The 20,441-nt window shown below is 37.8% G+C and overlaps 1 protein-coding gene across 1 annotated transcript in view; it reads left to right on the top strand.

Annotated features, from left to right (window-relative positions):
- The window catches only part of ctnnd2a (catenin (cadherin-associated protein), delta 2a), a 1,670,075-nt gene that overhangs the window by 1,219,579 nt on the left and 430,055 nt on the right, over positions 1–20,441 (top strand). The window contains exons 10-11 of the mRNA XM_051929317.1: positions 222–474; positions 13,452–13,508. Coding sequence (XP_051785277.1) covers positions 222–474; positions 13,452–13,508 — 310 coding nt within the window. The remainder of the gene's footprint in view (positions 1–221; positions 475–13,451; positions 13,509–20,441) is intronic.

The raw sequence follows: 20,441 nt of genomic DNA, 5'->3' as shown, positions 1-20,441 counted from the left end.
TGTAACAAGGTATACTGTATGCTGAATGTGTCACATAACCTGCAGCACATTTCCCATGCAAGCCCACTCACACACACCCATGCCCATCCCTCAAACTGACGCTACTTTGCATCTCTCATCCCTTGTTTTTTTATGTGTTTTGCTCCTTTGCCTAGACCTAGTTAACCAGTTTTGTGAACAGGTCCTGAATTTTATGCTTTGTCCCTACTTTCCTGTCGTAGCCCCATCCTCCCCTGGTGTTGACTCCGTACCCTTGCAGCGCACTGGCAGCCAACACGGCCCACAGAACACCACTGGAACGTTTCAGAGATCCAGCTATGCTGCGGGTTCAGCCGCCAATTATGCAGATCCTTACCGTCAGCTGCACTACTGTCCCTCGGTGGAGTCACCGTACAGCAAGTCTGGGCCAGCCATCCCACCGGAGGGAACCTTGGCAAGGTCACCTTCCATTGACAGCATTCAGAAGGATCCCAGGTGGGTGCAGCATTATTTATACAATGTTTTAGTGTGGTGGTTGAGTGCAATCAGCTCCCTAAAGTGCAAACCTGATTACACGTTAGTTCTTGTTCCACTCACAGCCTGATTTTTAACCTTGATGGAGATTGTCATTGCATAAATGAAGCAGGCTCATTACTGTGATGTCTTAAAGTTAGTAAGGGAAGTCAGCTTTAATGCTGTGTAATTCTTTCTTTAAAAAGGCTTCACCTGGGAAGTGGTTCAGAGTCCTGGCATGTCCAGAAAATTGTATTTGTGGTAACTGTTTATAAAAATGCACTAGGTTCCCTGCTACAGTATTATAGCCATTGGGTAGCAAGAAATGGGTCGTTGTGTTGTTTAAGCATAGCAGCTTTTACCACAGTCTTTTTTTGCTACATTAAACACAGTGTTTTTGCCAAAATTAAATTGATAAATGTGGATTCAGTAGAGCAAAAATTAAAAAAACATTTTCATCTAAGATCCAGAGTTCAATATTTGTCACAACAGGTTACCGGTCTTACAAATGTGATGTACTTTAAAGATTATGCTACCAAGCCATAAAAATGCGCAAACTGTAAAATTCATAACTTGAATATTTGCAAACATCTATCATTCTGACCAGTGTTTACTCTTTAAAATGGAGCGTTAATAGGATACCCCCAAAACTAAAGTAAGTAGGCCAGAGAATCAAATGAGCTGAGATGATTGGAATGTCGATTGAATGGAAAGTGTAGTAGTTTTTCTGTAAAATCCTGAAAAGTTTTGTTTTTTTAACTATCTGAAGTGGGCCTTTACTTAATGAAAACAAAAGTAATTTTGAACTAAATTTGTAGTTGTAGGAATGACTGCACAGGGCAGCAGCAGTTTTAAGTAGTATGGCATCAGGAGATGTAACATGATAGTAATAGTGAGCCAAGGTCAAAGCTGTGATACAAATAAGCAATGACCATGACATGAGACAAAATCGTTATTCAGGAGTCGTAGCAAGACAGGCAAATTCCAGAATATTACATGTCGCCTAAATCAAAACACAAGATATAAATCAAAGTCGAAGAGTAGAAAACAATACATAGCCACAGAGCTCTTTAAAACAATTATGCTAGACTTTCAAGAACTGAATTAGTCACAGACTCAGACAGTACAGGATTGTGTGATGCTGACCTTAATACCATCGTGATAAGACCAACAAAACCATTGTGGTGCAACAAAATGGCACTTCAGGAGATGTATTTCAAAATTAACATCTTCAAAAATACAGACCAAATCATTACACTTCTTGACCTGTAAATCCCCACCAATGATGCCTTCATTATTTTTAGAGGGCAAAGAAAAGGCTATAAAAATACTAAATAACTAAAAATAAAAACAAAGTCGTAGACTGAAAAAATTCTCCTCAATCTGAATGAATGATTACGATTTATGTTCACGTAGTCCTCATTAGATCTTATGCTTTTAGATATAAATGGCTCTGTATCTTGTGAATGCAAAGCACTGATAATTTTAAAGTACAAAAAGCTTAGCTTTAAACGAATGAGTTAATAGAGTTCTAACCAACCAGGTGGGTCTTAGATTTAGATATTCAAGTTTCACATCCGCCTAGCTACTTCTTCTGGATTACGCAATGTGGAAGTTTTACAATTAGGCTAGGGCTAGAGTTAGGGTTAAACCTTCCCAAATGCCATAAGTCAGTAAATTCAACCTTTCTCAGACTTTCCCACAGTGGCAAAGCCTAATGCATCTATTGACAAAAACAAAACTCATAAATACACACAGAGTATATATTTCTATTTTCAACATTTGTAGGAGGAATTTGTCTTGACTTTCTTTAAATTTGTCAGAGGCATGTTTTCATTCCATTTTCAATGTAGTATTAGGGTGTTGTACCATGTTAGCAATTATGAATGTAGTGAGAAGTCAAGCAAAATGACACCTTTTATTGGCTAGAAGGGACCTGAGTTGCCTCGAAGGCTTGCATATTGTAATCTTTTTAGTTAGTCAATAAAAGGTGTCATTTTGCTTGACTTCTCACTAATTCCATTTTTTCAATTAACTTGTTCTTTGTCAATGGGCTGTTCTTTGTTAAACATCATTGGAAAACATTACCTAATTATGTCCGGTTGTTAATTTCTGTGTGGGTTTTAACTTGTAAATCTACACACATAGCTAAACCACTGAATGTACATCAAGGCCGGATTAAGACCGACACAAGCCCCTGGGTGACTTAAAGAATAGTGCTCCTTAGCAGATAGTTGATTATACTTTAAAAATTGTAGCTAATGGATATTCTGCTGTTTGATCCGTGCTGAGACTCTAACGTACATGCTTTCAATGTGCAAAGCTTTGATTGTAAGTAATAGATAGATAGATAGATAGATAGATAGATAGATAGATAGATAGATAGATAGATAGATAGATAGATAGATAGATAGATAGATAGATAGATAGATAGATACTTTATTAATCCCAAGGGGAAATTCACATACTCCAGCAGCACCTTACTGATACAAAAAACAATATTAAATTAAAGATTGATAATAATGCAGGTAAAAACAGACAATAACTTTGTATAATGTTAATGTTTAATAAATGTGCCCCTTGCCGTCACGGACCCCTGGCAAGCAACCAGATCAGATCAAAGAACGTTCACCCATGATGTAAAGTCCATCACTATTCTGTTGGACAATAAAAAATTTCCAAGAATCGCATTAAAATTTCCAAGTGAGCAACTTGAATATTTGCAGCATTGGAAAAAGTTTGAAAAGCAGCACATACAGTAGTAAAGGCCAAGCAGCTTCCTGCATACACCTGAAAAGAACACTGAATGGTATCCCTATGGTGAGCCTGCTATGACTTGTTTTGCCACTTCTTGTTAGCTCCAATGCACAACTTTCTTATGAAAGCTAACATAAAAACTACTAAAATCGACTAGAAATAACTACCGTATATACTCATGTACAAGTCGACCCCGACTTATACATTCATTCAAAAATGCAACACTTCCTCCAATCTCACATCGGTTTCTCAGACACGTCAAATTTTGTTACAGCAGTGCAGTTACCAATTTCTTTCACTACTTCAACGACTTTTAATTTGAAACCAGCTTCAAATTTTCTTCTGATCGAATGCTCCATCGTAGATAAGGGATGCTCTTACGATAAAGGTGTATGAGGGTGTGAGATACAAAAACACACAAAAGTGCAATCGTCGCTTTGGAATAGTTCGGGTATTACCGTGTGGTCATGTAGGCACAATACATACAAAAAAAGGTAGTGTGCTCCATGGTTACTCTCTCAGGTGGGTGTTAGCATATCATAATCTCTTGGATCAATAGTGTGAGTTTTCCGCATTCGACTTATACGACCAACATCATAAAATACCGGAAATTATACGGTAAAATCAAGCACCAACTTATCCGTTCAAGAACTTAAACACGAGTATATATAATACTCTATTAAAGATAATAAGGATTAAATTGCCACCTACAGGCAAAGGTGTCGCTTGGATAGCATTTGGCTTTCTAATGCAGATCAGAATAGTTGATGGTTTTCTACTCTATCAGCCTGTGACTTCATCCACCAGTACATGTACAGTAGATTACTCATTTGTGAACCACGTGCTCATTTATGCCTCACACACACTCAAAAATGATGATGACCGAGATGACATCACAATGGTACAACCGAGAAAGTCAGGGTACTGTGAGTCATAAGTTAGCAGACAGAAACAAAATAAAAAATAGTTGAACCCTCCCAGAATGTGTGTTGAACCAGCTGTGAAACTCAACAAAGTGCACATCATCACCTTGGGTTGAAATATTTGAGGAGCATTCAAATAATTGAGGAAATATTTATAAGCAGCACAAATTAATTTTATCGACAGGGTGTTCGGATTAGTCTAACTAGAACTATTTTGTTCCAGCTTGCCGTGGTTTGGTTGAAGTGGATTAGACATCCTTAGTTTCCTCCCTTGAGTAATGTGTTGAGTGTGGCCCACTAGCAAGAGAGGCAGGGTCAGACCCCAGTACATGATGAAGCGGTTATGTGAACACTGAAATCTGTGGCTAGCAAAAGGGGTCTAGTTTGTCCTGCTTAACTTGTTACAATCTCAAACTTCACCAGAACAAGTAGAGTAGTGTAGAAAATCATAAATATTTAGCTGAAAGGCCTGGTTTGAAGAAGATGAAGGACGAAAACCAATCTATTTTTGGGGCTAAGGGAGTGAGTGGAGATGGGTCTCATTCATGAAACTTGTGCGTTGTTTAATATCTTAGATTTTTTTACCACTCTGATTCCATGTCTGCTGTTTCTTTTGAATTAATATTGTTTGTAATGTTGTTGATGTTTTTTTATATTTACTTTGTGACATTACTAGGTCATCATTTAGTGGACTGTTGTCCATCTGATGGTATTTTGGGATTTTTGACTTTACCATGGCCATTTGGTTATTAATCACAGTGTCTTGTTGGTACCACTTCTGGTCATTTACTGCATGGTGATATCATTATAATGATTATGGCCCACTACCAGCACTCTCCAGGTTTCTGGCTGAAATGCGGATTTTTGTAGATGGTTTGGAAAGTTCACAGTCTTGTTGGGGAGAGAATAGCTTTTGTGCTTTTTCGGCAGAAGTTTTGGTTTGCGTGTTGCATTTTGTATCTTTTTGTTTTACTTTTTTAACTTTCCTGGCTTTTTGACCTTTGTTGCACCATTTTTAATGTTTTGCCCTTATAGCCTTTTTCACTAGTGGCAGTACTTGCGTAAACTCTCAGTTCAAGCATTTCGGTATTGATCGATACTTTAGTACCTTCAATCTGTTCATAGCTGTGGACAGATTTTTTATCTGCTCATTACTGCCTGTACTGAATGTGTAAATTACAAAATACAATTTAATTTTGCTTCTCATCCTTCTAAATCAACATTTAAATTTATACTGTGCTTGGTTGTACTCACAATACTATGCAGATGCCTTTGAAACATAACTTTTAAACTTTGGAAAATATGGCAAATGCAATTAACAGCTATAACTCAGTCAATAAAGATAAATACATCTATAATGAAAGTATTTCCCTGCTTTATTTTTTACATTTAGATTTTTTTGTTTTTTTTATTATTCATATAATTCCAAAACAACATCCATTAGCTTTTGACTTCTTGAACAGTAAGTACGGTCAATATAACTGAATTATTGGAGTCTGTTAGCACCTGTCAAGCTTTTGATTTAATTCTTCCACCTACTGATGCTTGAAAATAAAATGCTTTATCTTTTTTCATTTCATCCAAAACCATTTTGATCTTAGAATATAAAGGTTTTGGTTTTCTTCTTCCAATGGAGCATTTTTTCAGCCATGATATACATATTAATCACCATTTACTTATTTTGTTGCAATCTGGGGATTGATGGTACTAGTTTATGCTGAGTATTAAAGGATACGTTTGCTATTTTTCAAGTTGAAGTTATTTCCTTTCAAAAATGGTATATATTAATTTTCTGCATTATAAATTATATATATATATAACCTGTGCTTATGTTTTAAAATGGAGATGATGTGGCACAAGTCCAAATGTGAAAACAAAAGCCTTAAAATTTAACAAATATGTCAAGTTTTCATGCTGAGTGTGATCAGGTGTTGATTTGTATCTTTTAAAGCAAAACATTTATGTGAAATTGAGTTGTTTTAAAAGTAAACCGACTGTGCACTTCACCTCGATGTTTGTCTCCCTCCACAGCAACATTTCTGTTCCAGGGTGCTTTTTCCTTTAGTTTCTCACTTTCCAGTCGAAAACTCCTTTCTTGTCACTGTAACAATTTCCATTATTGAATGTTGATGCCCATTGTCTACATCTGGGCCTGGAGGGATTTATATTCCTCAGGTTTTATACTTCTTTTTCTCAGGCTTAAGGGCGAAATATATGGAGGAAATGGTGACCATACAGTAGAGCCCTTAATGTTTACCCTGCAGTTCCAGATCTCTACCCCTAGCACCTGGAGCCTCATGCATAACACCGTGCATAGAATTCACAGTAAAACATGTTGTAAGGACAAAAGTGGAAATGTGCGTACGCACAAAAAAACCCAGATACATAAATCTATGAGTTTGCCAACTTCCATGTTCTTCCACTCCATAAATAACAAGAGTAAGTATGTGTTTCTTGTATAAATCATCTGGGGCCTCATGTATAACGGCGTGCATAGAACTCACACTATAACATGGCGTAAGCACAAAAGCAGGAATGTGCGTACGCACAGAAAGATCCAGATGCAGGAATCTGTGCGTACGCAAACTTCCACGTTCTTCCGCTACATAAATCCCGGTCAGCATGAAAAGTAACGCACATGCACGCACCTGTCGCCACTACCAAACTCCTCCCAGAATTACGCCTCTTTGAATATGCAAATCAAAATAAATAGCCCTTAAGCTTATCATTCTGTGAAAAGGCAATGGCAAAAGCAGGGGGGAAATTAGAAGAATTTTAGTGAATACCAAGTGGAGGCAAGGAAAAACGTACTATTTGTTGGTTTAAACAGTGGTATAAACCAGGGGTGGGCAGATTCAGTCCTGGAGGGCCGCAGTGGCTGCAGGTTTTTGCTCCAACCCAATTGCTTAATAAGAAGCCCTTATTGCTCAAGTAACACTTCAGTTTCACTTTAGTTGTGTCGCTTGTTAAGATTTTGAACCCTTATTGCTTATTTTAGTCTTAAACAGCTGTTTTCTTAGTTTTTAATTGCTCCTAATTAGCAATACCATGCAAATGATAAAAGAGACCAGCATTTCTCCATTTAGCTTGTTTTCATTTACACCTGTGTGTATTTATCGTACACTATTTGGTTTAATTAAATACTTGGAAGGAAAGTGAAGAGAAAAAAGTGAAGCACTGAGAATTACTCATTTGTTTTAGACTTCAAATCATTTGGATGATATCCTTAGAAAGGAAAATAAATCTAGGATATGAGAATGACTTGACATGGCAGAGTTAAAGCGCTAGCAAGCCATGCAATTAAATAATTGACAAGGATTGGTTTTTAATTAAGCAACTAGGTTGGAACAAAAACCTGCAACCACTGCGGCCCTCCAGGACTGAATCTGCCCACCCCTGGTATAAACAAAAGAAGGAAGTTGATCGAGTAACATAGAGTGTCGGAGAAACACGAAAGCTCAAATTCACAAAGTCGCACAGTGCCCGAAATAAAAAAGAAGTTGTCAGATATCAAAGTCGCCGTGAAAAGGCAAGTGTAGCCCACCGCCTCAGTGTCATATGAAAGCTTATTAGGATACAGAGAAAAAAAGGCACACAGTGGGGAAAAAACTCGAAATGTCAACTTTAATCTCGAAATTTCCACTTTAATCACGTAGTTTATTTTGTCATTAAAGCAGACCATCATAAACTTCATCTTTAAATCGTTTAATTTACTAGTTTCTCAAATACCATCGTAACTAAAGTAGCGCGTTAAATGCTTTTATTTTGTATTCTTCTATGTGCTCTATGTGTGTGAATCACTATGTGCTTCTTAAACTGGCTTTCTATTCCTCTGACTGGACTCAGAATCCATTTCATTCATGATATTTCAGCTCTCTGAATAATTAAAATACCGAAATGCATACTTGATATCATTTTTCTAACGATAGGAGTTAAAGCATGTTATTAAACATGGGAACATGGTGGCGCAGTGATAGTGATGAGCTGGCGCCCTGTCCAGAGATTGTTCCTGCCTCCCGCAAGATGCTTGCAGTGCCGTGCGCAACCTTCGATGAAATAATTTATTGCAGCAGTACTGTCTCTTTCAGATATACTAACCTGCAATTCCTGTCCTTCCTTTTCTTTCTCCAAGTTACCAATCGCCACACAATCAGCTCTGTAATAAACGTTAAGCCATCTGTAAGCTTAGAATGCAGATTCTTCAAAACTTTTAAGGAACATTGAAATAATTTCGTAGTACATGTTTAATTATTCTATCCATTGTATCCTTCCAGTGTCGCGCCAGTCCCAGCAAGAATACAGCACGAGACAGGAACAATCCGTGAACTAGCTAGTGCTGCGACACCGTGTTCTCACATATTTAATTATTAACAATATAGATTATTTAAATTAAGTTAAAGTTTTATCTGTATAATATAATAAACATATTTTGCTGCATTTCATCTTAAAAATGATATCGTTATCATATGTAAATACGCGCTTTATAAAGTGGCTCAGGTCGTGCAATATTATAACTGTATCGCAAGTTTACAGTGAGGTAATTGTACTTATAAGTACAAACAGTTCTACAAGGAGCATTTGATGGATTGATTGATTGCATTTATAGTTCTTGGCAGGGCCGGATTTATATGAAAAGAGGCCCTAGGCTATTCCACTTATGAGGCCCTTTCACCTTCCATTTTTAAGTTTGTAAATTACATGAGAGTTAATAAAATTTTGCTAACAATTTGAATGTAGGCCCCTCTTGATCTTGAGGCCCTAGGCTGAAGCCTAGTTAGCCTATAGGAAAATCCGACCCTGGTTCTTGGGATGAAACTGTTTCTGAACCGCGAGGTCCGTACGGGAAAGGCTCTAAAGCGTTTGTCGTATGAGAGCAGTTCAAATAGACAGATAGTGTAATCTGGGCGCCATATAGCGCCCGACCCAACACAGGCTGATGCAGAGGCATGTACAAAATGAACACAGGCTTTATTATTTTTCACTGTGGGACATGTCTTCCCCATGCCACACAGCCCAACACAGTCCCAAAGCACAATTACAACAGCAATAATCCTTTCTCCTTTACCACCACTCCTCCTCTAGCTTAGTCCTCCTCCTTCCGACTCTGGCTCCCGAGTGGTGGTGGCTGGCCCTTTTTATAGCCCACCTGGAAGCGTTCTAGGTGCTTGACCACCTGGTCCGAATTGCACTACTGGATGGGGTTGAAGATTCGTACAGCCGGGCTGTTGACTCCATGCAGCTCCCCCTAGCGGCCAATCCGAGCTCCCAACCAGGCTGTGGAAGACTCCATCTCCCATAGAGCCATGCGAAAGGTGAGGGGATCACTGTCCGCCAGGGAGGCTACCACCAAGCGTCCTGGGGGAGGTATTGAGCTGCCCATGGTTGCTTACCCGGAACAGATGCAGCATGGGACCGGCTGTCCATCACAATAGATAGATAGATAGATAGATAGATAGATAGATAGATAGATAGATAGATAGATAGATAGATAGATAGATAGATAGATACTTTATTAATCCCCAAGGGGAAATTCACATACTCCAGCAGCAGCATACTGATAAAAAGCAATATTAAATTAAAGAGTAATAAAAATGCAGGTATAACAGGCAGTAACTTTGTATAATGTTAATATTTACTCCTGTTTACTAAATAGGTAGAATGGCTGAGGCAGCGTGTGTTAGATGCTGTATACCGATAATTCTCTTTCCGATTCCACACTCAGATACCGTGATATAAATACTCTGAGTGGTGCAGTGTGAGTAATATGGAAAAAGATGATCTGCTGTGGCAACCCCTAATGGGAGCAGCTGAAAGAAGAAGAAGAAGAAGGTGCAGCGAGAGTAACAACGCTAAAGCAGCTATGGTATTTGGAACAGTTTGGCCATTCCGTGGACCATTATATTGTTACAAGTTAATTACAATCAGATGCCTTAAACTAATAAACAATATGCAGTTAATTTCAGTGTATATGATAAAGCCGCGTCAGGGATGTGGATCTAAAAAAGAAAGGGAAACCACACAGGAACAGTAGCACTGCTTTGACGCTGGGTGCCACCAGTTTTCAAGACCGAGTGCAGAACTTACATATGCCAAGGATTGAGCTAGCGTGAAAATGTGCGTGGCTTTATGCCAAGTTTAGGTTTTAGACATCGTAATTTGAGCATGGAAACAGGAGTACGCAACATTTTTGTGCGTACGCACCGTTTATACATGAAGCCCCTGGTGTTGAGACCTTAACATGTTTGCAGGTCATTGTCTCACAGACCCTAGTGAGCTCTTCAATGAATCCCCTTAAGTTGACACTCACTACACCTGAACCTCATAGACCAGAAAAATGTATATATTTAGCTTTTTACTAAAGCTCAAAAATCAGATCCAAAGATAAAAAAATTAAACCCAAAATATAAGCAATAATAAAAATTAATGTTCTTACAACAAGTTGACAATGATGACACATATTCAGACCTTTCTCTCTATTTTCAAGATGATCTGTGTGTCATTTCAAATTTCATTCTGCTCTTAGCAAATATTTTTGCTTCAGATTGTTCAGATCCTCCTACTTCTTACTTAACTTTCTGTCCCACCCTGGACATTCCCTTCTGAGATGGTACAATATTTGAAATAAAAAGTTTCTTGTTATATCTAACAACCTGTAATACATAAAATTAAATTATGCATTTCTCTCAACAGTTAATATTTACTAACTGAATTTCTAATTGCATGTCTTCTAAACTTCACACTGACTAGTGTCTGAAAGAGCACCGTTATGATTAAAAAATCTATTATTTCAAAGCATCATACTTGAGTATAGTTATTTTTTCTCCAACCCCACTCAAGGAATTCAAAAAATGCTTAGTTCAATTTTGCAACCAAATCTTATCAAGAAAGTAGAAAAATGTCTTAGTCCAGATCTTAATGGGCAAATTATAGAAAACCTCAGAGTTCAAAAGTTAAGATTTTGAAGCAAAAAAATTTGCTATTCAAATTCTCGTGTTTGGTTCATTGTTTGAACTTCAAATTTTCCAGGCTGATGGCCACACCTTCACAAATCATCTCAATATTTTTGCTGCAGTTTCTCCAGTAAATTTCTAGCCCGACTCGGTTCTTAGGGCCGAGCTTTGACCAGGTTAGGTTAGATTATGTAGACTTTATTATCCCAGAGAGAAATTTGTTTTGCAGTACAAAAACAGAAGACCTTGTTACAGAGATCCAATAGATAAACAACGACACAACATTTGACAACCAATGTTATTTCATAAACGCACACTCAAGATCAATACAAAGAGAGGTAATAACTTTCAATGACAGTACACAAAATAATATCACAGAAATTAACATTTAGCAGCATTGCTACAAGTAACAGAATTTAAAATGCTTAAAGCTCAAGGAATAAAAGAGTTCATAAATCTATTGCTCTTTACCTTTGGAAACCTAAATATTCAGCCTGATGGCAACAGCTGGAATTTAGAGCAAAGAGGATGGTTACTGTCTGACAGAACTGAGTTGGCTTTCTTTCTAAACTTTTTGCAATACATTTCAGTGATAGAGGTCCACTGTAAACCAATAATTTTACTGCAAATTTGTATAATGTTGACAAGATGATTTATGTTTTCTTATTGCTGAGGTTGCCAAACCAACAGACAAAAGTAAATGTAACAATGGATTCAGTAAGGGACTTATAAAAAGGTGTCACGATGGTTTTGTCCACTGCCTAGTGAGCCAGGGTGTTCAGTTTTATTGACACCAGATGAGAATTTTTGACTCTGTACTGTGGACATCTAAACAATGATCACTGAAAAAATGTCAAACTTATAATCAACCACAGTCTGTTACTACATGTGATAAAAATAATTCAAAGTTGATTTAAAATTCATATTCCTGAACTCACTCATCATATTATGGGCTTGAGTAAATGCCAACCAGCAACAAACAGTGAAAGTTACTAAGTACTTTTACTCGCTGAAAAACATAAGGACAGGCTAGGTTTTAAATTTAGAAAAAAAGCTTCCTCACTGTAGAATACAATTTCATGCAACAAATTATAATTTACCATGACTGTGAAGAAACAATTTCAACTTGAAAAATACCAAACTTATCCTTTAATATGAATGTGCTGTCCATCTATAATTCAATGGGATTCCATCTGAGCAGGTGGTGGCGATGAAATCTGGGATCAGCTCAGTGTTTGTGAATCCGACATGAGGTTTTAGTAGCACCTCTCTTATGCTCAAATATAAATTTACACACGTTTATTGAATGAGACCCAATGTCTTTCATGTACAGTTTTAAGACCCAATTATGTAACAGCAAAAATGCACACATGAATGTCACCCTCTTGTCATGGGCAGCAGTAATCTCTAAGTGATTACTGTGATTGACTGAGTGGTTCCAGGTATATAACCCAAAATTAAAGTGAGTAGGGGCTACTGCACATCAAAGGTAATTCACAGCATTTCTGTGTTTTAAATTGGAAGGTTACTGTAATTTAACAAAGGCATCTCACTATGTACTGTAGTTTGATATTAAAATGAGATTCTGGGGTTATTATTATTACTATTTGCTCCTGTTTGCTTTATTTACAGCATAGAGTACAAGAGGTTAAACAGCGGTTGGGTTAAATGACTTCCAAGCAGCAAATGAGTATTTGATGTACTGTAACCACAATATAAAAACAAAATAAAAGTAGAGAGGTAACCTGGCATTTTTAGAATACGGAGTATAGCCGACAGATACTTTGGGAAATGTTAATACGTATTTGGCTGAATATCATCTGATTTGAAATGCTGTATGTGAAGGTGAAATGTGTGGAAGTCCTTTGTACCCTTAAAATAGTTGGTGCATTTCCATGCCTCTTTCAAGCTTAATTTTCATTGTTGTAGTCTGGCCTCTGTCTCTCATATGCATGACCCCATTGTGGTGTTTTCAAAAGCAGCAGTGCCATCAGGTCCTATCATGCTTCATAATGCCATGTCTGGGGAATTCCAGGAGTGCCAAGTGAGAAAACCTAAACCAGAGGACTTTCCCATCAAAGGGACATCCTTCGAACTGGCTCTAAATTTGAGCTGCTGCCTTTCCATAGGCTGGTATGCTGATGCTTTGTGAATGTAAGCCATGACGTGTAAAGTTCTGCATGTCTATTTATTTATTGATGTCTTAACAATGCTGATAGAGTGCTGTAACTGACCGCATCTTTAAATTATATATATTTATATATATATCTATATATTTTTTTTTAACTGCTGGCATCCTACCTATTTTTCTCTGCCTGTCTCTTGATAGGTACGACTGTGAATTCCTTGTGTGGAATCAAAATCAAGCCGAGCAAAGAATCACAAAGTAATCAAATGTTTATTTACATTTTATTCTTTTTTTTTTCTAATATTTCACCCAATCTTAACATGAAAGACAGTGTAAAAGTTATCATTCATGTGGATAATCAAGCTCACTAGTGTTCATATTCATGGTAATGCCTCTTCTTTTAAATTCATTATAGTACTTTTCTTCAGTCTACCATTTATGTATGGATTGCATGTTGCTATAACTGTATAGTGCCCTTCATTCAGATTACCAGGGCGAGTAAGACTTTTTCTACCTTATTATTTGCTTGTATTTCTTGAAATGTGCTGTCACTTGTATGATCTGAATGTATTGCCCAGTTCTGTTTCAAGTTTGAAACTTGAAGGACACTGCAGTGAAAAGCTTTTTAAAAATTATTTCTGGAGTTGCATTTCTCAAATCACTTGGTGGCATCATGTTTTTTTCCTCACTCTATTTCATTTTTCATTAATTTGTCTTCCTTAATTGTACTCTCCATTGCCTAGCATAAAGTGAGTCAGTTTTGTCTATTTAAGTTTTCATTTGGGTGATTTTAATGTCCACCGGTTAAAAAGTTTTAACAAATTTAAGTATACTGGTTGCCCTGAGGAGAGAAATCAAATTTAAATACTTCTGAGCCACAAATATCTTCTGGGTTCCATTTAAACAAAATTCTCACCTACCTGCTATCAGGCCATCTGGAAAGTGAAACCCAGCTGCACAAAAATGAGTTTATTTAGCTAGAAAGTAACAGTAATAAATAATAAATACATCATAGACTACTGACATTAGGCACCGATCAGACAACAAGAATGCAAGAATGACATGGACTCCTAGACTGTGACTTAGCCTTTCGATCTTGGTGCTCATTACAGAATTATATTTGATGTTCTTGCAAAGCAGGAATAATTAGGTGGAGCTTAGCACTATATCTTACCTTATTATGTTTCCTCATTCTTTTTCTTTTAATATAATTATTTATTTATTTATTTATTATTATCATCTTTGTTTTGAAGCCTTAGTGTTAGTATTGGGAAAATACGAAACAACAACAACAACATTTATTTATATAGCACATTTTCATACAAAAAGTAGCTCAAAGTGTTTTACATACTGAAACATCATCATAATTTCCAAGGAAAGTATAAAATATCTTCATGATTACCAAAGTAGCTGCTCCGGGTGCAGTACAATTGTGACATAATTTGTTCTCAAATGCAAAAAATGCGTAAGAGTAGGACGCTTCATAAATACTTCTCATGGCCTACTCTGGGGTAGGACAAATTCTTACAGTCATATGAAAATGTTTGGGAACCCCTCTTAATTCTTTGGATTTTTGTTTCTCATTGGCTGAGCTTTCAAAGTAGCAACTTCCTTTTAATATATGACATGCCTTATAGAAACAGTAGCATTTCAATAGTGACATTAAGTTTATTGGATTAACAGAAAATATGCAATATGCATCATAACAAAATTAGACAGGTGCATAAATGTGAGCACCCCAACAGAGATATGACATCAATACTTAGTTGAGCCTCCTTTTCCAAATATAACACCATCTAGATGCTGTCCTCCTATAGCCTTTGATGAGTGTCTGGATTCTGGATGGAAGTATTTTTGACCATTCTTCCATACAAAATCTCTCCAGTTCAGTTAAATTTAATGGCTGCCAAGCATGGACAGCCTGCTTCAAATCATCCCATAGATTTTCGATGATATTCAAGTCAGGGGACTGTGACGGCCATTCCAGAACATTGTACTTCTCCTTTGCATGAATGCCTTTGTAGATTTCGAACTGTGTTTTGGGTCATTGTCTTGTTGGAATATCCAACCCTTGCGTAACTTCAACTTTGTGACTGATGCTTGAACATTATCCTGAAGAATTTGTTGATATTGGGTTGAATTCATCCAACCCTCGACTTTAACAAGGGCCCCAGTCCCTGAACTAGCCACACAGCCCCACAGCATGATGGAACCTCCACCAAATTTGACAGTAGGTAGCAGGTGTTTTTCTTGGAATGCGGTGTTCTTCTTCCACCATGCAAAGCGCTTTTTGTTATGACCAAAGAACTCAATTTTTGTCTCATCAGTCCAAAGCTCTTTCTTCTAAAATAAATCTGGCTCGTCTAAATGAGCATTTGCATACAACAAGCGACTCTGTTTGTGGTGTGCGTGCAGGAAGGGCTTCTATCTGTTCACCCTGCCATACAGATGTTCTTTGTGCAAATTGCGCTGAATTGTAGAATAATGTACAGATACACCATCTGCAGCAAGATGTTCTTGCAGGTCTTTGGAGGTGATCTGTGGGTTGTCTGTAACCATTCTCACAATCCTGTGCATATGCCGCTCCTATATGTTTCTTGGCCTGCCAGACCTGCTGGGTTTAACAGCAACTGTGCCTGTGGCCTTCCATTTCCTGATTCCATTCCTTACAGTTGAAACTGACAGTTTAAACCTCTGAGATAGCTTTTTGTAGCCTTCCCCTAAACCAGGAGACTGAACAATCTTTGTTTTCAGATCTTTTGAGAGTTGCTTTGAGGATCCCATGCTGTCACTCTTCAGAGGAGAATCAAAGGGAAGCACAACTTGCAATTGACCACCTTAAATACCTTTATATCTCATGATTGGACTCACCTGTATATGAAGTTCAAGGCTTAATGAGCTAATCCAACCAATTTGGTGTTGTAAGTAATCAGCATTGAGCAGTGACAGGCTTTCAAATCAGCAAAATTACAAGGGGACCCACATTTATGCACAGCCAGTTTTTCACATTTGATTTAATTTCATACAACTAAATACTGTGTCTCTAAAAATCTTTGTTCGGAAAACACCCCAGTACTGAGATGTTCCTAGGAAATGAAAGACATACCACTGTTATCTTTTTTGTTTAAAGTAAAGTAAATTATTATGAAGGCTGAGAGGGGTTCCCAAACTTTTTCATATGACTGTATGCTAGTCTGAGAAGCTTAGTTACTGTGGGAACAGGTCTCTGTCTTATCGGTGCAGGCCTGGGACATTACTTGTGGAAGTTGTGGCAAAAATTATTAACCAGTGCTTCTTCACTTACATAAAATAAGCAGAATGATTCAAAAGACCTAAAATATCCTCAAACAAAAGAAACAATATGAGAGAACACAATTCTATTCCAGGCTCCTGAACAGAGCTTTCACAGCTCTTTGAATTTTTATATTCACTGCGAATATACTTGGTGAATGTGTGCCACATTTCAACAAAAACAGTCCACTGGCAGTTGAGTTGTTGCCCATGGGCAACCCTATGGACTGACAGACAGATGTGATATTGCAGTAGGTGCTTGTCACATTATATGGGTGGTTGCATCAAACTCAAGCTCATCTCTGGAGGGGATACAATTAAAAATTCATCATCATGAAATACACTTACTTTTGAGATTTTTCAAAAATTGTTTTCTCAGATGTATTCTGAGATTTTCAAAATGCATTCAATTTGAAGTTTCTTAAATGTGTCTCAAGAAAGAAGTGTTTTAAAGTATTTTTCAAGTAATTTCCATCCATTTAGAGGGAATGTATATCTAGTTATCTATAAATAGTCTATCTATCTGCCCACTTTATGATATCTTAAATTCATCTTTTACTGGAAGTCTTAAAACAATAACATCCGTCCAAAACATATGCTGCTGGCTGCTGTGAATGTTTTCTGAAAAATAATTCTATGAAAAAAAAAATAGACTAAAGATGATCACAGGGGTTTTTTTGTGCTGCCATTGACAGAAGCCTTTTATAATCAATTTTGTTTCAAGCATGTTAGAAAATGTATTCGTGGTGGCACAGTGTATTTGTCTCGCGAATCAAGTGTCCTGAGTTGAAATCCCATGTCCATTTGTCATCTATCTGCATTGGTTTTTCTTTGCATATCCCTAATAGCAAGAATATTGTGTTTTCTGGGTACTTTAATTAGCACTATAGGTGTGTGTCAGTGGACTCTGTGATGGACTAGCACCCCACACAGCACTGAATCCTTCTTTGTGTTACAGAAGCCCTATTCGGAGAAGTTTAGTTTGTACACCAGGAGGTTGTGTAAAGTCACTGCTTGAAATGCCATTCCCCAGTTCACCATAGTTAATGTACAGTGCATCTGGAAAGTATTCACAGCGCATCACTTTTTCCACATTTTGTTATGTTACAGCCTTATTCCAAAATGGATTAAATTCATTTTTTTCCTCAGAATTCTACACACAACACCCCATAATGACAACGTGAAAAAAGTTTACTTGAGATTTTTGCAAATTTATTAAAAATAAAAAAAATGAGAAAGCACATGTACATAAGTATTCACAGCCTTTGCCATGAAGCTCAAAATTGAGCTCAGGTGCATCCTGTTTCCCCTGATCATCCTTGAGATGTTTCTGCAGCTTCATTGGAGTCCACCTGTGGTAAATTCAGTTGACTGGACATGATTTGGAAAGGCACACACCTGTCTATATAAGGTCCCACAGTTGACAGTTCATGTCAGAGCACAAACCAAGCATGAAGTCAAAGGAATTGTCTGTAGACCTCCAAGACAGGATTGTCTCGAGGCACAAATCTGGGGGAGGTTACAGAAAAATTTCTGCTGCTTTGAAGGTCCCAATGAGCACAGTGGCCTCCATCATCTGTAAGTGGAAGAAGTTCAAAACCACCAGGACTCTTCTTAGAGCTGGCCGTCCATCTAAACTGAGCGATCGGGGGAGAAGGGCCTTAGTCAGGGAGGTGACCAAGAACCCGATGGTCACTCTGTCAGAGCTCCAGAGGTCCTCTGTGGAGAGAGGAGAACCTTCCAGAAGGACAACCATCTCTGCAGCAATCCACCAATCAGGCCTGTATGGTAGAGTGGCCAGATGGAAGCCACTCCTTAGTAAAAGGCACATGGCAGCCCGCCTGGAGTTTGCCAAAAGGCACCTGAAGGACTCTCAGACCATGAGAAAGAAAATTCTCTGGTCTGATGAGACAAAGATTGAACTCTTTGGTGTGAATGCCAGGTGTCACGTATGGAGGAAACCAGGCACCACTCATCACCAGGCCAATACCATCCCTACAGTGAATCATGGTGGTGGCAGCATCATGCTGTGGGGATGTTTTTCAGAGGCAGGAACTGGGAGACTAGTCAAGATAAAGGGAAAGATGACTGCAGCAATGTACAGAGACATCCTGGATGAAAACCTACTCCAGATCGCTTTTGACCTCAGACTGGGGCGACGGTTCATCTTTCAGCAGGACAACGACCCTAAGCACACAGCCAAGACATCAAAGGAGTGGCTTCAGGACAACTCTGTGAATGTCCTTGAGTGGCCCAGCCAGAGCCCAGACTTGAATCCGATTGAACATCTCTGGAGAGATCTTAAAATGGCTGTGCACCGACGCTTCCCATCCAACCTGATGGAGCTTGAGAGGTGCTGCAAAGAGGAATGGGCGAAACTGGCCAAGGATAGGTGTGCCAAGCTTGTGGCATGATATTCAAAAAGACTTGAGGCTGTAATTGCTGCCAAAGGTGCATCGACAAAGTATTGAGCAAAGGCTGTGAATACTTATGTACATGGGATTTCTCAGTTTTTTTTATTTTTAATAAATTTGCAAAAACCTCAAGTAAACTTTTTTCACGTTGTCATTATGGGGTGTTGTGTGTAGAATTCTGAGGAAAAAAATGAATTTAATCCATTATGGAATAAAGCTGTAACATAACAAAATGTGGAAAAAGTGATGCGCTGTGAATACTTTCCGGATGCACTGTATATGTACCATATATTCAGATCACATTAGCAACTCTTATTTATAAGAACAACTCCAAGGGGGACAGTACTGCACCCACCTGCTTTTCTATATAAATTGTAAATCAGCGTGCCTTCGTCCTTCGATCGGATATCACACTCTCCCACCCCCTGTTATTCAGTGTGAACAACAAGGAGTACAACAGCACTTCTGTTTCTCCACTTCATACACAAAGTAAAGTTATTATTACTGGAAGATTAATTTTGTAATTCTGTAATGATGGAATTTTACAGTCATGTCAATTTACACTGGAGTTAGTTTTGCAGACTTTTTATAAAATGTAAAAATCTCCATAATGTCTACTGAGACGTGAACACGTAGTTTGTGAAAGGTTACCGACATGATGGTTGAGACAGGACTAAAGTTATAGAGGTCTACCTGTGATAATTACTTTAGTGCTCCTCATGGTGTAAAACTAATCCAATCCAAATAAGGCATATACAGTAACTAGCTCCTACGTGCCAGACTTTGTGCTGGAAAAACAGGTTTAAAAAAATGAATATATGAACAAAATGCCATTCTTAGAAAGTGATTTTAGAATGAAAACCATTTGATATACCATTAGGAGTAACAGGGCTAGCAGGAGATTGCCAGTGGCAAGAGCAGCTACTTCCAGGACTGCGTGACCCTCTTGTTATAAAGGCCAAAGAAATGCTAGAGCTGAGAGGAGTACCTATGGCAACAAGTAATGCAACTTCAGAAAATAGTGGTGCCCATTACCAATCTAAAATACCGTCAAAAGCTGACATAAAAATTAATAACTTTTGAATAAAGCTTCTAAACAGAATAAAAATATAGGAATCTTATTCCATCTGTAATAATAACATTTATTTCTGTAGCACGTTTTCATGCAAATGATGTAGCTCAAAGTGCTTTACAGGGTGAATAAAGAAACAAAGAAAAAATATAAACATAAAAATAAGCAATACTAATTAACATAGAATAAAAGTAAGGTCCGATGGCCAGGGAGGACAGAAAAAACCAAAAAAAATTCCAGACAGCTGGAGAGAAAAAACAAAATCTGCAAGGGTTCTAAGGCCACGAGACAACCCAGCCTCCTTTAGGTATTCTACCTAACATAAATGATCTCAATCAGTCCTCCTGGTTTTCAGGTTCCACGTGGAGGAATTAGACGATGATGGTAACAAAACTCCAGAAAAGGTATATAACT

The sequence above is a fragment of the Erpetoichthys calabaricus genome, chromosome 6, assembly GCF_900747795.2.
Source record: "Erpetoichthys calabaricus chromosome 6, fErpCal1.3, whole genome shotgun sequence".
NCBI classification, from domain to species: Eukaryota; Metazoa; Chordata; class Cladistia; order Polypteriformes; family Polypteridae; genus Erpetoichthys; species Erpetoichthys calabaricus.
The sequence above is the reverse complement of the archived record's forward strand: the minus strand, read 5'-3'. Positions and strand labels throughout refer to the sequence as shown.